This window comes from Bos indicus, chromosome 3, assembly GCF_029378745.1.
Source record: "Bos indicus isolate NIAB-ARS_2022 breed Sahiwal x Tharparkar chromosome 3, NIAB-ARS_B.indTharparkar_mat_pri_1.0, whole genome shotgun sequence".
Taxonomy (NCBI): domain Eukaryota; kingdom Metazoa; phylum Chordata; class Mammalia; order Artiodactyla; family Bovidae; genus Bos; species Bos indicus.
The window spans coordinates 32,429,443-32,446,543 of NC_091762.1; the positions used below are offsets into that span (position 1 = coordinate 32,429,443).

The 17,101-nt window shown below is 40.7% G+C and overlaps 1 protein-coding gene and 1 long non-coding RNA gene across 6 annotated transcripts in view; one reads left to right on the forward strand and one right to left on the reverse strand.

The window, feature by feature from the left end:
• On the forward strand, positions 1-7,871 carry LOC109555942 (uncharacterized). Its single transcript, XR_011565760.1, has 5 exons — positions 1-267; positions 1,993-2,158; positions 4,013-4,137; positions 5,047-5,227; positions 7,772-7,871. It is a non-coding gene; the product is annotated as an uncharacterized lncRNA (long non-coding RNA).
• Positions 2,011-17,101, reverse strand: part of LOC109555941 (ciliary microtubule-associated protein 3-like) — a 24,128-nt gene continuing 9,037 nt past the window's right edge. For 3 of the 5 annotated variants that reach the window (XM_070785940.1, XM_070785939.1, XM_019956851.2), the window contains exons 5-6: positions 15,671-15,788; positions 11,551-14,258 (exon numbers count right to left, since the gene is read on the reverse strand). In XM_070785940.1, the coding sequence (XP_070642041.1) occupies positions 14,190-14,258; positions 15,671-15,788 (187 nt within the window). In that variant the 3' untranslated portion in view covers positions 11,551-14,189. Of the gene's footprint in view, positions 2,124-11,550; positions 14,259-15,670; positions 15,789-17,101 lie in introns of those variants that run through there. The other 2 variants (XM_070785937.1, XM_070785941.1) reach the window with 1 other exon arrangement.

Consider the following 17,101-nt stretch of genomic DNA (forward strand, 5'->3'; position numbering starts at 1 on the left):
TTCTGATGCATATGTGGTAACCTATGATGTAAAGACTAACGTGGGCAGATGGGAGGAGCACTTGCCATGGGAACTTTAGAGCTTGTACTTGGCTGTTGCCCATTTCCCAGAGACTCAAGAATGGGGATAGAAGAGTTGTTTTCTGCAATAAATGTATCCTAAAACTCACAGAGCTTTCACTTAAATGTGCCTCTTGGTTTCTTTCTGCAGCAACAAAGATCTGGTCACTTTGCTGGTTGTTGGTGGCTGGAACTTTGGCACTCAGAAGTAAGTCTTTCCATGGCCAGAAAATGAGAGTGGAGGCAAAAGAAAGAAACCCTCAAGCTGGAGTGGGAAAATAAGATACCAGTGGGGAGGTGAAAATGAATGTTCCGGGGGAAAGAGGCCAGCTCTTAAGAAGTAACTGTCCGTGGATGGGAAAGGCTGACTGAAGCAGACCTGGAGAAATAGCAGTAGAATGGGGGAAATGATGGGGAAACACTCAAAAGACAGTGGACAATGGTGAGTGAGACAGACTGGCTTGGTGACGGAGAAGCACTTGGGCTGCCGTAAGAGCATGAGCCCTGGGCTGGGTCATAGGCTCTTTTCTGGGGAAGTAGCGAGAAAGGAGGATTGGTAACCTCATAGGCTTTTTGACTCTGAGTTAGAAAAAAGAGATGATGAGGTTAGACTTGACTTATATGTTGAAAGTTGTCCAAGTCAGTGGTAAATGACTTTTTAAATTATGAAGTTGATGTCTTCCCATCTGCTGTGTGTGCTAAGTCACTTCAGTCATGTCCCACTCTTTGTGACCTTATGAACTGCAGCCTGCCAGGCTCTTCTGTCCATGGGATTCTCCAGGCAAGAACACTGGAGTGGGTTGCCATGCCCTTTTCCAGGGGATCTTCCTGACCCAGGATCAAACCCATACCTCATGTCTCCTGCACTGGTAGGCGGGTTCTTTATAACTAGCGCCACCTGGGAAGCCCAATGTCTTCCCATAATTATTTTAAAATTAGACAGCACAAAGTTATTTGACATGAAAAGTAACTTGCCCCTCTCTTCTTCCCTCCACAATTTTCCTGAGGTAGCCAGTCATGCTTAAAATGTTGGAGCAAAATGTACTGAGTGTTTTTATTCTCACTCTAATAGCCAAGTGAAACTTCTGGCAGTTACCTATCAGGTAACAAGCTAATTCTCACATATAGCATTTGATCAATATTTCTTTTACCTCAAGTCCACTCTGCCAGTAGAACTTTTTCTTATCTTGCTCACAAATCACTTAAATAAGAAAATCTTTGCAGGTCAATTCCCCCAAACTCCAGACAATATCTCTACCCTTCACTTTTTAGATTACCCAGTTTGTGCTAGTCATTTTTTTTTTTTAAAGTATAGCCACTGAATACCAGAATTAAAAACAAAAAGAAAAGAAAAAAGAAAAAAGAGATGAATTAGGGAGGTTGTGATCCAGTTTACAAAGGGTTTACCACAGGCTTTTTATAATCAGGAACTAACCAAGAGGGTTTGAATACATGTTAATAGACAATAAAATTATTGACTATGGCAGAGGCACTAATTTTTCTAGATATTAAGTTACCTTCAAATGCAAGACTCACAATATATTCATATATTGGGGGCCAGAAATGCTTCATTAAATGTATTCACATTTTATAAATCACATCTTAATTTTGGAAACAGTAAATAGAAAAATAAACATCTTAGGATCAAAGAACTGTGGTGGCTAAACCACTGCCCCTGAAAGATCTCACTAATAAGTAAAATGCACATGTACCATTGATGCTATAAACAGAAAAATATTATTCATTGGGTATACTGAAGAAAATAAAATTTTAATTATAAACTTTTCTACTAATTACCATTAACAATTTGGATTCACCTTAGCTGTAAAAATCCAACAGAAGTTATTATAAAATGCATAATAAAATTTATATTCGAGGGTGTAAGGAGGATTTAAGGATTGGTGATGTTAATATAGACAACCTCTCTGCTTAGATTCACCACCATGGTCTCCTCAGCTGCCAACCGAAGAATCTTCATCTGTTCTGTCATTGACTTCCTTCGTCAACATGAATTTGATGGCATTGACTTGGATATCGAATATCCAGGGTCCAGGGGAAGCCCACCTGAGGACAAACAGTGATTTACCATCCTGATTAAGGTGGGAACGAAGCACTAGTTCCTGTGTCTTTTCGTAGAGAGGCTAGTGACTTCATGGACTGTCTGTGAGAGTTGCGTTTCCCGGGGATAGCAAATGCTGCTGTCTTCAGAAGTACACTTATGAAGGTGTTTGGGAGTTGCAAGCAATAGAAACAGACTCTCTGGGCAGCTTAAATCAAAAAAGAATTTACTGGGAGGATATAGGTAGCTGAAGGAATCTGATGAAGAAATTCTTTTTTTATTATATGTTTCTGGTAACACAGCGTTATAGTTCAACATCTGTGTACATTGCAGAGTGATCACAACCATAAATCCAGTTATTAGCCATCACCATGAAGCTGATGTCTTTCATCTGTTTTGTCCACCCCCCAACCCCCATCCTCTCTGGTAACCACCAATTCATTCTCTATATCTATGAATTTGCTTTTATTTGTTTGCTGTTTTTTTTTTTCTCCTCAGATTCCATATATGATTAATATAATACTGTATTTGTTTTTCTCCCTCTCACTCATTTCACTTAGCAAAATACCCTTACCTCTATCCATGTGGTTGCAAATGGCAGGATTTCTTTCTTTTTTAAGGCTGAGTAGAATTCCTATAACATCTTATGGAAAGATCCAAATGAACTTCTAGGACAAACATATGTGTGTGTGTGTGTGTGTGTGTATGCTAAGTCACTTCAGTTGTGGCCAACTCTGCCACCCTATGGACTGCTGCTTGCCAGGCTCTTCTGTCCATGGGATTCTCCAGGCAAGAATACTGGAGTGGGTTGCTATTTCCTTCTCCAGGGGATCTTCCTGACCCAGGGACTGAACTTGTGTCTCTTGTGTCTCCTCCATTGGCAGGTGGGTTTTTTTTTTAACACTAGTGCCACCTGGGAAGCCCTGTCATCTCATATATAGGAAGAGAAACTAATACCCTCCTCCCAGGACTTAGTCCTCATCCCCTTTCTTTCTTTGTAGCTTAAGAATATGTAAGAATATGTTATGCCTCTTCCTACTGACCTATAAGGTTTCTGCAGAAAAATCTAATGATAGCCTTATGGGATTTCACTTTTAAGTAACAAATTATTTGTCCCTTTCTGCTTTCCTTAAAGCAGCAGATTCTTTCTTTTTCATTAAATTTTACCATTTGTATTACAATGTGTCTTAGAGCATGTCTCTTTGGGTTCATTTTATTTTGAATTCTCTAAGCATCTTGGACCTGGATGTCTATTTCCTTCCCCAGATTAGGAAGTCTTCAGTTGCTATTTCTTCAAATAATTTTATGTCCCTTTCTCTTCTACTTCTGGGACTGTATAATGGGAATGCTGTTCTACTTGATATTGTACTAAAGGTTCCTTAAAGTATCTTCACTTTTTAAAATCCTTTGTTCAACCTGCTGTTCTGTGGTAGTGAGTTCCGTTACTTTGTCTTTTGGCTCACTGATTTTTCTACCTCTTCCAATCTGTTGTTGAACACATATAGGGTATTTTGCAGTTCAGTTATAACTTCTGTTTAGTTTTAGTTTTTTTTTAATATTTTCTAGCTATTTGTTGATTTTGTCATTGTTTTCTTCCCTTCTCCTCCCAAGTTCAGTATCTTTATAATCATTTTGTTGAACTCTTTCTCAGGTAGATTGGTTATCTCCATTTCATTTCATTCTTTTTCTGAGATTTTTGTCTTCTTCTCTTGACTGGAACATGTCTCCTCACTTTTTCCTAATTCTCTGTGTTTGTTTTGATGCATTAGGTAAAGCAGCTAAGTCTCCCAGTCTTGATGAGTGGCTTTGTGTGGGAGATATCCTGTGGGGTTCTCACCATAGGGAATAGATAATGAAGACAACCACTAAAATCCACCCTTTTTTCTCTCTCCAGGAAATGATACAGGCTTTTGAAGAAGAGGCTGAAGAAGCAGGAAAACCCAGACTTCTGATCACAGCAGCTGTGTCTGCTGGAAAAGAGACCACTGATGCAGGATATGAAATCGCAGAGATTGGAAAGTGAGTGTGATGAGCCTCCCAGGGCCTCCACATCCCAGAGCAGAGAATCCCTAAACATTTTAATAGAAAGCATTCCCAGTAGTTATGTAAACATAATGTTGAGAAGGATGGTACCATCAATTGCCAAAAATGGTTGAATATTTAGTGGTTCTGGGATAAGGTGGTGACCCCTTTATATTGTCACTATGGTAGGCTTTAGGGGAAAGAGAAATAAGATTTAAGATCTTGGAAAATCTTTATATGTAACAGCATATTTCACTGACAGTTTCTTTTGAAAAGCTGTAAAATCGAGAAAGCTATTATTGACAAAACAATAGGATAGCTTTCCACTTGCAGTTCCCATAATCCTAAAGACATGTGTTTCTGAGACATATACTCTAACAACTATATTTCCTTATCTTCTGCTCTGGGTTTTCCCTTAATCTTTCAAGGAAGTAAAGGAGACTTTCTGTCTAGCCTCACGGGAGTCACAGAAGATAACCAGGAGACACCTAGGAAGCCACACTAATGGGATCATATGGATATCTACTTGACATCATGAATTTCCATGGCTATCATTTCTTGCTCTTAAATTTTCTATTAAAAAATGCTCCCGTATCATGATGCTCAAATTCTCTTGTTCTAGGCTTCTTGATTTCATAAGCATGATGACCTATGACTTCCATGGTGGCTGGGGCCCATGTACAGGACACAACAGTCCTCTGCATGTGGGATCCAAGGATCAAGGCAACATGTGTTATTTCAACTGTGTAAGAAAGAAAACCCCTAGTCATATGCAGAGGAAAGACAGGGGAGAGATTAGGAGTGTTGGTAGTTGGAAGGTTTTCTCTTTGTGGGACAATTAGCTAGACGTTTTTCATCACGTGGGACAAACACTGGTGAGGAATAATGCCCGTGTTGCTTCTGCAGGAATATGCCATGAAGTACTGGAGAGACAACGGGGTCCCTTCAGAGAAGCTCATCATGGGGTTCCCCACCTATGGGAGGACCTTCCGGCTCAGCACTTCTGACACCTGTCTGTGCCCCAGTCTCTGGAGCAGGGTCATCTGGTCCTTACACACGTGAGGCTGGCTTCTGGGCTTACTATGAGGTAACCACCATGGCTAATTCAGGCTAAAATGCCCTGGGGAAAATTCTTCCACTCTCCAAGTCATCTTGCTATCCTTATGTTCTTGAGATCCTGTACCCTGGTGGCTCAAAACTTGGAGCATATAGCCTGTGGAAAGGTAGGTTGATGGCTGAAGAACACTTTTCACTAAAAAAAAATCAATGTGAATTTCCTTTTGGGTTTAGAAGTATATGGGACCATCTTTTCTGTAGCTCAAAACTGATCTTGAGAAAGAAAAATGGAACTGGAGGAATCAACCTACCTGACTTCAGGCTCTACTACAAAGCCACAGTTATCAAGACAGTATGGTACTGGCACAAAGACAGAAATATAGATCAATGGAACAAAATAGAAAGCCCAGAGATAAATCCACGCACATATGGGCACCTTATCTTTGACAAAGGAGGCAAGAATATACAATGGATTAAAGACAATCTCTTTAACAAGTGGTGCTGGGAAATCTGGTCAACCACTTGTAAAAGAATGAAACTAGAACACTTTCTAACACCATATACAAAAATAAACTCAAAATGGATTAAAGATCTCAATGTAAGACCAGAAACTATAAAACTCCTAGAGGAGAACATAGGCAAAACACTCTCTGACATACATCACAGCAGGATCCTCTATGACCCACCTCCCAGAATATTGGAAATAAAAGCAAAAATAAACAAATGGGACCTAATTAACCTTAAAAGCTTCTGCACATCAAAGGAAACTATTAGCAAGGTGAAAAGACAGCCTTCAGAATGGGAGAAAATAATAGCAAATGAAGCAACCGACAAACAACTAATCTCAAAAATATACAAGCAACTCCTACAGCTCAACTCTAGAAAAATAAATGACCCAATCAAAAAATGGGCCAAAGATCTAAATAGACATTTCTCCAAAGAAGACATACAGATGGCTAACAAACACATGAAAAGATGCTCAACATCACTCATTATCAGAGAAATGCAAATCAAAACCACTATGAGATACCATTTCACACCAGTCAGAATGGCTGCAATCCAAAAGTCTACAAATAATAAATGCTGGAGAGGGTGTGGAGAAAAGGGAACCCTCTTACACTGTTGGTGGGAATGCAAACTAGTACAGCCACTATGGAGAACAGTGTGGAGATTCCTTAAAAAACTGGAAATAGAACTGCCTTATGATCCAGCAATCCCACTGCTGGGCATACACACTGAGGAAACCAGAAGGGAAAGAGACACGTGTACCCCAATGTTCATCGCAGCACTGTTTATAATAGCCAGGACATGGAAACAACCTAGATGTCCATCAGCAGATGAATGGATAAGAAAGCAGTGGTACATATACACAATGGAGTATTACTCAGCCATTAAAAAGAATACATTTGAATCAGTTCTAATGAGGTGGATGAAACTGGAGCCTATTATACAGAGTGAAGTAAGCCAGAAGGACAAACACCAATACAGTATACTAACGCATATATATGGAATTTAGAAAGATGGTAACGATAACCCTGTATATGAGACAGCAAAAGAGACACTGATGTATAGAACAGGCTTATGGACTCTGTGGGAGAGGGAGAGGGTGGGAAGATTTGGGAGAATGGCATTGAAACATGTGAAATGTCATGTATGAAACGAGATGCCAGTCCAGGTTCAATGCACGATGCTGGATGCTTGGGGATGGTGCACTGGGATGACCCAGAGGGATGGTGTGGGGAGGGAGGAGGGAGGAGGGTTCAGGATGGGGAACACATGTATAATTTTTTTTAAATTAAAATTGAATAAAAAAAAGAAAAACAAAAAAACAAAAAAAAAACAAAAAAAACTATACTGAATTCTATTACATCCATGTAAATAGATGGAGAAGGATTTTAATAATTTAGCTCAGGGATGGCAAATACTTGGATCTTCTTTCAAACCTGATTTGATTGCATTTACTGAAATCTGAAGCTCTAATACTTGGGCCATCTGATGTGAAGAGCCAACTTATTGGAAAAGACCTTGATGATGGGTAAGATTGAAGACAAAATGAGAAGAGGGCTGGAGAGGATGTGATGGTTAGATAGCCTCACTGACTAAATGGATATGAATTTGAGCAGACTCCAGGAGATAGTGGAGGACAGAGGAGCCTGGCGTGCTGCAAGCCATGGGGTTGCAAAGAGTCAGACATGAGTAAGTGACTAAACAAGGGCTATTCAAATCTTATGTTAAAAATTCAGACCGATAGAATAGTTAGCAGTTTTTGCCAGAGACTCAAGTGTTTTCAGAAGAATGACCTTAGCACTCATGGTCATGCTTACCATTTCTCAACTAAACTGTGGTTATGGAATTGGAATTTCACTTCTTGGTACCTGGTTTCATAGAAATTTGTATCTTTGTTTTATGATATAAAGTTACTTTCTAGAGAAATATGTGAAATTAATGTAGGTATTTCACAATGCCACTTTTCCCATCCCTCTTCCATTTCTTACTATTTTCCCCCTCCTTCCTCATGCAATACGTGACATAATCTGTGACATGCCCAATGTTGCCTTCTTCCTTCGCTTCATAGATCTGCACATTCCTAAGTGAAGCCACAAATGCCTGGATTGAAGACCAAAAGGTTCCATATGCTTATAAAGACACTGAGTGGGTTGGCTATGACAATATTAGGAGCTACAAATATAAGGTAAGAGCAGTGTAAAAAAATGCAATTCTAGCTTCAAATCCTAAGTTCATCATGAGCCCATTTTACTAAGATCTGTGGCTTCAAAGTTATAAATATATACAAAGTGGAATAAATCAACCTCATTATGATTTACCTTTCCCTCAAGACAGAGCAAATGATATGATTAAATACAGATTTAATGATCCAGTGTACAGCATATACTACTATACACTAACATATAGTATAATATTCTAAGGTGGTTAAAATTTATTTCCCCAATTTTTGTCCAGAATTAATCTATACTAACTTCCGTGAAATGATTATATAAGCCAGGCTTAAGACCAACATTTTCATGGACAATAATGAAAATATCCTTTAAATTTTTACTTAAATACTTTACAACCATTACCTAACTTGATTCTACACAATCCAGTGAAGTAAGAAATAGCCTCTCTGGTTTACAGATGTGTACACTGAGGTTCATAGATGCTGTGACTAATCCAAGGTTTCATAGCTGGAAAATGCAAAGGCAGTAATGGAACATGTTGTCTGACTCAGAGTCTAGGCTCTTTCCATAACATTGCATCTTTACTGAATCTTGGTCAGGAGAAGGTGGTCAAAATGGAGGAGAAAAAGAGCTGTATGGCGCAATGGTTAAGAATCTAGACTTTGGTGTCAGATATACCTGGTCCTCAAGCCCTGAAAGACAGGATGAGTTCCTACAAACTTGTGAAAGAGAAAAATCAACCTAGTAGTTCCTGTAAAGATTAAGCAAGTGATGAAAGCTAAAATGAAATGTAGCTTACCCTAGAATACTAGTATTATTTAATAGTATATTAAATTAGCTAATATATAGCTAATTTAATATACTATTATATTAATTAATGCTATCAATATACTATATGTGTATGTATATACCTAAGAATTTATACGGAGAAGGCAATGACACCCCATTCCAGTACTCTTGCCTGGAAAATCCCATGGATGGAGGAGCCTGGCAGGCTGCAGTCCATGAGGTCGTGAAGAGTTGGACACGACTGAGCGACTTCACTTTCACTTTTCACTTTCATGCATTGGATAAGGAAATGGCAACCCACTCCAGTGTTCTTGCCTGGAGAATCCCAGGGATGGGGGAGCCTGGTGGGCTGCTGTCTATGGGGTCACACAGAGTCGGACACGACTGAAGTGACTTAGCAGCAGCAGCAGCAGCAAGAATTTATTAACTGGAGGAAGAAAACAAGAATGGGGCTGAGATAGCCCATCAAACCTTGAATTCACAAAGTGCATATCACATCCTTTCATAAAAGATATATCGACAGGGTTTCAACCCACCTGCATTTTTCTCCCTAATATCACCTTGTCGCCCTGTACTCCAGTTTGTTGTGTAGATGCCATTTGATTTTGGTTGCCAAATGCTCTCTTTGTCCACAGGTTGACTTTCTTAAGGAGAACAATTTTGGTGGGGCCATGGTTTGGGCCATCGACCTGGATGACTTCTTAGGCTCCTTCTGCAATGAGGGCAAATATCCACTCATACTCGAGCTGCAGTCACTCCTGGGCCTGTCCTCAGGTGGGTCACTACTGAGTTTACCACATTGTTCTAAAGATGATGCAGGTCAAGCTGCAAGAATGGCAACTGCAGAGGGACAAGAGTGCATGAGGCAGCCACAGACATCTAGACCCTCACATGTGAAAAAGGGACAGGTTTATAGGAAGAAGCTTTTTAGAAATGCATTCTTTAATCAAAGAGGCCAGTCTAAGTTCAGTAGCTATGTGGGTAAGGTTTTGAATATACCTTATACTCAGAGATGGACTTTTCTTCTCAGGAAAACTTTGTCTGGGAGGAAGAATCAGATACCTTCAAAGTGAGTCTGATGTATGTGCTAACATTTTCTCTAAAGTAAACTGCATCTCTCTCAGTTCTGTGCACCATATCCTAACTTAGAAATAGGCAGGCTGGCTTAGCCACTTCCCACCTGCCTTAAAGGCAGATATTATCTTTGGCTGCTAGTGGTGAAGGTTGGAGGTAGGTCTTGAAGAAGAACAGGGATAAAGACTCACATTGCTGACTCAGTAGTGTGTGACATTGTATGTTCCTTGGCTAAGCATCTCTGGAGAAGGCCTAAAGGTGGAGGCAGAGGTAAAGAAGTGGAAGATATAGGGTTCCCTATGTCTCTGCTTTCAGGAAATTCACAGAATCATTGTTTGTTTGTTTGTTTTTACTGTAAAACCTGTTAAAAGATAATTACAAAAAGATGGGTTCAGGACTTCCCTGTTTGTCCAGTGGTTAAGAATCTGCCTGCCAATCCAGGGAACTCGGGTTTAATCCCTGGTCTGGGAAGATCCCACATGCTGCAGGACAACTAAGCCCAAGTGCCACAACTACTGAAACCCACACACTCTACAACCTGTGCCCGGCAACGAGAAGCCCGCTGCAATGAGAAGACAGAGCAGCCCAACTAGAGAGTAGCCCTGCTCGCCACAACTAGAGAAAACCTACACGTAACAACAAAGACTCATATAGCCTAAAGAAACAAATATATAAAATTAATTTTTAAAAAAGATGGGCTCAAATTACAGAATGAGGGAGTAAGAGGCAGCAAATTGTGGTGGTGGAGAATGTTCTAGCAATAGAGTAAAATGAAAAATAAAATGTCTGAATTGCTAGAGGGAGAAAAAAAAAAAAAGGGCAATGTTGAAAGGAAACAAGCAAAAACTAGAGCCTAAGAAACAAAACATAACAAGATGACAAAAATCAAAATACAGCACTTAAGGTTAACAAGATGACAAAAATACAGATGTATTACTTATGGCAGAAAAATGGACAGATAAGCCTCCCCTGCTAACACAAGTGTTAATTAGCCTCACACATAAAATCCTCCATCCAGTCACTATAGTGCTGTGTTCATTCCCCCCTTGAGTGGAAACAGAGTAGAAGCCAAGGACTGCTTGGACCACTGCTAGGACTCCAGTGGCCCTGTTCTCCCGTCCTCCTTGCTTGGACATCTGTCCCCTTGTAACATTCTTCCCAGCCACAGCTTGGAACTCTCATGGGGCTCAAGTTCTTGGAGAACAAAGCCAATACAGGAGAAAGTCTAGAGTTGTTGCTTCTGGGCTCAAAGATAACTTATGATGATGTTCTGAAGAGATCTTCTTGTTCTTCTAGAATGCACTCCATCAGCCACCAAGACTTGGTATCATCAACAAGTGATACCCAGAAGTGAAGGTTTCTGTGCCAATATTGGTGGAGACAGTGGCAGTGGTGGAGAAGGTGGTGGTGATGGGGGCAGTGAAGGAGATGAAGGTTTCTGCACTGGTAAAGCAGATGGCATTTATAGCGATCCTGAAGACAACACCAAGTTCTACCAGAGTGCAGGAGGCAGGACCTTCTACTTCCAGTGTAACCAAGGTCTGGTCTTCGACCAAACCTGCATATGTTGTAACTGGCCTTCAATTTAAAATGTTGGAAAAACTCTACTTTGCTTCAGATTTTCTCATGCTGCATGTCAAACTCCATCTTCCAATACTCCATGTTGTCTATGTATTATATCAGTCTATCTGTCAATTTGGAGGCCCTACCTTACTAAAACAGCATTATGATTAAGTTTTACTCCATTAGAACCTAAAAAAACTATAAACACCTTGAACCAAATCCATATGTAAAATAAATATGACACTGCATGTTTTATTTTTTATAATCATCTGTATTTTTTCTTACATACTTGTATATATAGCTCAGCATTTCAAGTGACCCTGAAGTTTAATAGAAGCTATTTTTATGGAAGTTAAAATTTTACTTTTTATCAAATCAGACTACTGTTTTGGAAAGGGGAGTTTCCTTCCCTGGCAAAAGCCTTGAGAATGTGAACCAAACAACAGTGTGAAAAAATTCTCTCACTCTTGTCAATACCTCCAAAGAAGGGGCCCAAGACCCTGTGTCAGAAAAATAACAAATGCTAAATTACCAACTCTGAAAAAAGTTGCATTTATGTGGATCCAAAGGAGAAAAGAAAGGGATGTGTGTGAGAGAGGTGAGAAAGGTTAATATTGACTAATTTCAAGTCATAAAAATACTTTTAACATGATAATAAAAATCTTTAAATCATCAGATTAAATGGAGTAAATGTTTTTAGATTGAGGTATCTAGGCTTATCTTAATATTTTAAGTTGATTTCCAGTGAACTCTCACTATTTTCTTCAGAGGATCCTGTCCCCTAAAGAATTAGGCCTCTCAGCATAACTTAGCAGGTTTCACCCTCCAGTGCCTCGTTCACCAGCTAACACTTACCATGGGGTGGCCTTGAAGGGTACAGCAGGCTATAGTTTTCTGAGGCACTAGCAGCATCTCACTCTTTGTTATCCAGACACATGAAGTCTTGCCATCAGGCTAAGTAGGGGACTACCCTGGTAGTCTGGTGATGAAGAATCCACCTTGCAATACAGGGCACACAGGTTCAATCCCTGGTAGGGGAACTAAGATCCATGTGAGTACCTCACATGTTATCCTGTGAGTAACATGCTGTGCAAAACTAAGCCTGTGTGCCGCAACACTGAGCCTGCATACTCTGGAGCCCATGAGCCACAACTAGAGAGGCCGAGTTCCACAACTACTGAAGCCTACATTCTCTGGAGCCCACACGCTGCAACTACGGGGCCCACGTGCCACAATTAGAGCATCCATGCACTGCAAAGAAAGCTCCTGCATGACACAATGAAGACCCTCTGTGCCACAACGAGGACCCAACACAGCCAGATAAGTAAATAAATAAGAAGACTAAGTAGGCATAGAAGGACCTTCCCAATACAAGAAGCTAGACTACACTTAATGCCCATTCTGAAGAAACTATACTTGAGTTATTAAGGTTTGTGTTGGAAGTAAAAGGCCTGTCTTCCAGGCAATGTCTGGGCTTCCCAGGTGGCTCAGTGGTAAAGAATCCACCTGCCAACATAGGAGATGCAGGTTCGATCCCTGGATGGGGAAGGTCACCTGGAGAAGGAAATGGCAACCCATTCCAGTATTCTTGCCTGGAACATTCCATGGACAGAGGATCCCAGTGGGCTACAGTCCATGAGACCGCAAAGAGTGGGAGTGCAACTGAGCAAATGAACACACACCAGGCAATGTCTAGATGAGTACTTTGAACGTGTCTCTCATGACTTTTGACCTTGGCACACCTAGAGCAACTTGTGAGGCTTTAGGGTATGATTCAAACTGGAAGACGGGGGCAGATCCAAACTACTAGCCTCCCTGGGAAGTCCTTTTCACATTGCAGTTCAGGGCCGTGGAGCCAGTAGATGAGTCTACTCTGATTTCTGCTGCATCCCCAGTGCTTGCCACTCTGCCTGAGGCACGTTTGGAATTCAGTATGATGATGACCAACAGACTAAATAGATGATGTAAAAGGAAAGGGGGAAGGGGGATTATTGGTTCTTTGAGTTTTACATGAACATGAGGAAGGCAATCAAATCAACAACCCACTCCAGTACTCTTTCCTGGAAAATCCCATGAACAGAGGAGTCTGGCTGGCTAGAGTCCACAGAGTCACAGAGTCAGACTCAACTCAGCACAGCACAGAGAAAGGCAGTCAAATCAGGACCTTCCCACTCCACGCTGGGAAACTCGGACACTTTGAAGCACTCCTGAAATATTTACTCTGCCTTTAAGTGTCCTCTGCGTCCCAAAAGCCCCAAAACAAGGCCCAGCAAGCCATTCAAAGCCTTGGCATGTATAGAAAAATAAATAGTCTCCTATCACCAGGGCTAGTGGTGTGGTGGTTTAGTTGCCAAGTCGTGTCTAACTCTTGCAACCCCATGGACTGTAGCCTGCCAGGCTCCACTTTCCATGGGATTTCCCAGACAAGAATACTAGAGTGGGTTGCCATTTCCTTCTCCAGAGGAGAGGCTCTCCCAACTCAGGGACTGAACCCATAACTCCTGCATCACAAGCAGATTCTTCACTGATGAGCCACCAGGGAAGCCCCGGGCTAGTGGTAGAAAACATAACACTTGTGCCTGGGAATTAGAGGGCGAGGACCCACAAGTATAATATTTCAGTCAAGTGAAGCCACCCTGCTGAACATTCACTAGGAACTAGCCCTTCTACATGAATACACAACAAACCAGCACAAGGAGAAAGAGCCTTGTAAACTAGTCTTTACACTGTCATGTAGTACTTATGAGGCCCTTGCCCCTCCCTGTGTCCCATGCTGGCAGACAGGAGGGTCAGAGCAATGCAGAAAGACAAGAGCACCTCTGGGCTCTGCATTGCTCTGTCCTGGAGGATTTGTGGTCAGGAGGCGCATGTGAAGGGAGTCGCAGCTTTTCAGTCATAGTACAGGCTTAGGTAGGCCAGACGGTTCCGATGCTTTCTAAAGTCTTTGTCTGTGGGCAGCTGCAATGAAAGAATATTATCTAGGTCAATATTCAAATGAGAACCCACTGCCTCTGGTCTTCCTGGCTCTGTGAAATAGGCATGTATGTTATACCTGTTGTGGCCTAGCTGAACCTCAACCCCATAGTAACCTAGCCTCACTGAGTCTCTCAGCATTGCTCTGTGCATCTACTCTTTGTCATCTTACTCTGGAAATGTCATACTAGGAATTATTTTCTACTTGGGAAGTTGTCAAGTATAGCTGGTAGGACTTCCCTGGTAGTAGAGTGGGTAAGAATCCACCTGCCAATACAGGGGACATGGGTTCCATCCCTAGTCCAGTAAGATTCTACATGACATGAGCATCTAAGCGCGTGCACCACAACCACTGAGCCCACATCCTAGAGCCCGCAAGTCACAACTACTGAGCCCATGTGCTGCAACTACGGTAGCCTGTGTGTCTAGAGCTTGTGCTGTGCAACAAGAGAAGCCATTGCATTAAGAAGCCTGAGCACTGCAAGGAAGAGTAGCCCCAGCCTGCTGCAACTGAAGAAAGCCTGCCCATGCGCAGCAACGAAAACCTAGCACAATGAAAAATAAATAAATAATTAATTATTTTAAAATTATAGCTGGTGAACTTCTTGAAAAGAAAAATTATATATTTAATTCTTGAATGTTACCCATAGGCTCTAGCATAATGATGTTAATACATTTGGTGTTTAATACATACTTGGAGAATTAATCCCAGGTTCCACTGGATAATAAAGGGCACCTCTGGAATTATGATAGCTGATATGGACTGAGCATTTATTATGCTACAAGTATGGCACTAAATACTTTTCTACAATATCTCAATCTTTACAACTTTATCAGATAGAGTCTATTATTATATGCATTTTAACACTAAGCACACTGATGCTTAGAAAAGTAAGATTATTAGACAAAATCACACAGCAAGCAAATATGGAACTAGAATTTGAACCCAGGCAGTCTGTTCCTAAAATCCATATTCTTGGCAGAATGATCCACAGCCCTTGATGATCTAACACTAAGTGGTGTGATGGGAAGAGCAGTGGCTTAGGAGTCATCAGATCTAGGCTCTATTTGAGCAACTTCAACAAGCCACTTAATCCATCTGAGCCTCAGTTTCCTCCTCAGTCGCAGAGGATAATTATTTTGGACTAACCACAGAAGATTATTTGAAGACTAAATAAGAAAATGTGACTTCTGTTCCATCATACTCACCTTTAAAAATCTAGTGAAATTGGGTAACTCTCCAAAAAAAATTCCCATATGTATATACACAAAATTGTGCAAGTAATTTTAGGGGAACAAGGACTTAACTGAAGCTTATTCACAGACTTCTGGTTAAGAATCACTGATACACACGGAAGTATTAGGTAAAGAACTCCAGAGAAGTCCAATCCTATTACCTCAGTTCTCAGGGTTCTTTTCTGTAGACATGGAACCTGAGCCCAGTCTGGAGATCCAAATTTCATTGGCCATCTGACTCTCTTGGGTGGCTTTATCTCTAGGTTGTATGTGGTAGGGCTAGAAAAAATACAGAACGTCATGTGTAATGAGTTAGCAATCATATATAACCTTCCACCCCTGATCTAGAGTCCTAACCCTTTGGGAAAAGGCAGTCAACTGATTCACATAGGATTCTTTTGCCTGCTAAAGTATTTCTGATTAAGTTTCAGTGTTCAAGGTATCTAGTCTTGACAAAGTAAAAACTCAACCCCAGTTTAAAATATTTCTGGAAGTTCAGTCTCCTTAGCTGAGAGATCAAAAGATCCCAGAAATGGTGGATGATAAAGTTAACACAGTGATGCATAAGTATTGCTCATGATGTAAAATTGAGGAGGAAAGAAAAATGCTAATTTAAAGTATCAACGACCTGGGGTCAGTAAAGTAGAACCATGTACAATTCCTTGACAATGGGATTATTTAATTATAGCCTTTGTTCATAACATTCTTTTGGTATAGACTCTTTGCTGTGGAAATAACATGTAGAGTGTACATAGGAATCAAGATTCAATATCTCTATTCCTTACTACAACCTTGAAAAAGTTACACTCACTCTCTGATCTTTGAAATTCTCACCAGTAAAAAAAAAGACCTTGACCCCATGCCCTACCATTCCACACATTCTCAACAGCTTCCTCAAGCACAGAGATGCCTCCCTTGGTCTACTGGCCTATGTAATATAGCCACCACCACCCCACCTTCCCCACCCCATTCTCACTTCCTCTTTGCCCATGATACTGTAGTCACACTAGCCTTCTTTCTTTTTTTCTGCACACCAATTTCCTTCCCAACAACAGCCTTTGTACAAGTTCCTTCTGTCTGGGAAACTCTGGGCCTAGATTTTCACAGGGCCAGCTCATTCTTGTCATAATGATTTCAGACCAAGTGTCATTTCCCTAAAAGAGCTATCTTGACAATCCTTGCCAAAGTATATAGATTTTAGTCCACCACTCTGTATCATATCATCATCTTGTTTGGTTTCATTCAGCATTACACCAGGTCACCTTACTTCCTAGTGTGTCTATGATAGCCCCAGCTAATGGCTACTGTCTTGGTATAATTATTAAAATCCCATTTCAAGTCTCAGAAGTGTCATGTGCTGACTAATAAATTATATAGTCGCTCTCTTTATTCCTATTTATATTTTCTTGTTTGTTTGCTTCTCATCTGTCTGGACTCTAGAATATAAGCTTCAAGAAGTCAGGAATCTTGCATGATGGGTTTAATGCAAAATCTTTGGAACCCACAAAACTGCTTGGCCTTTTATAAATATTTATTGAATGAACCACTATACTCTACCATTCTATAATTTCTAGAGATCTAGAAGGCAAGAG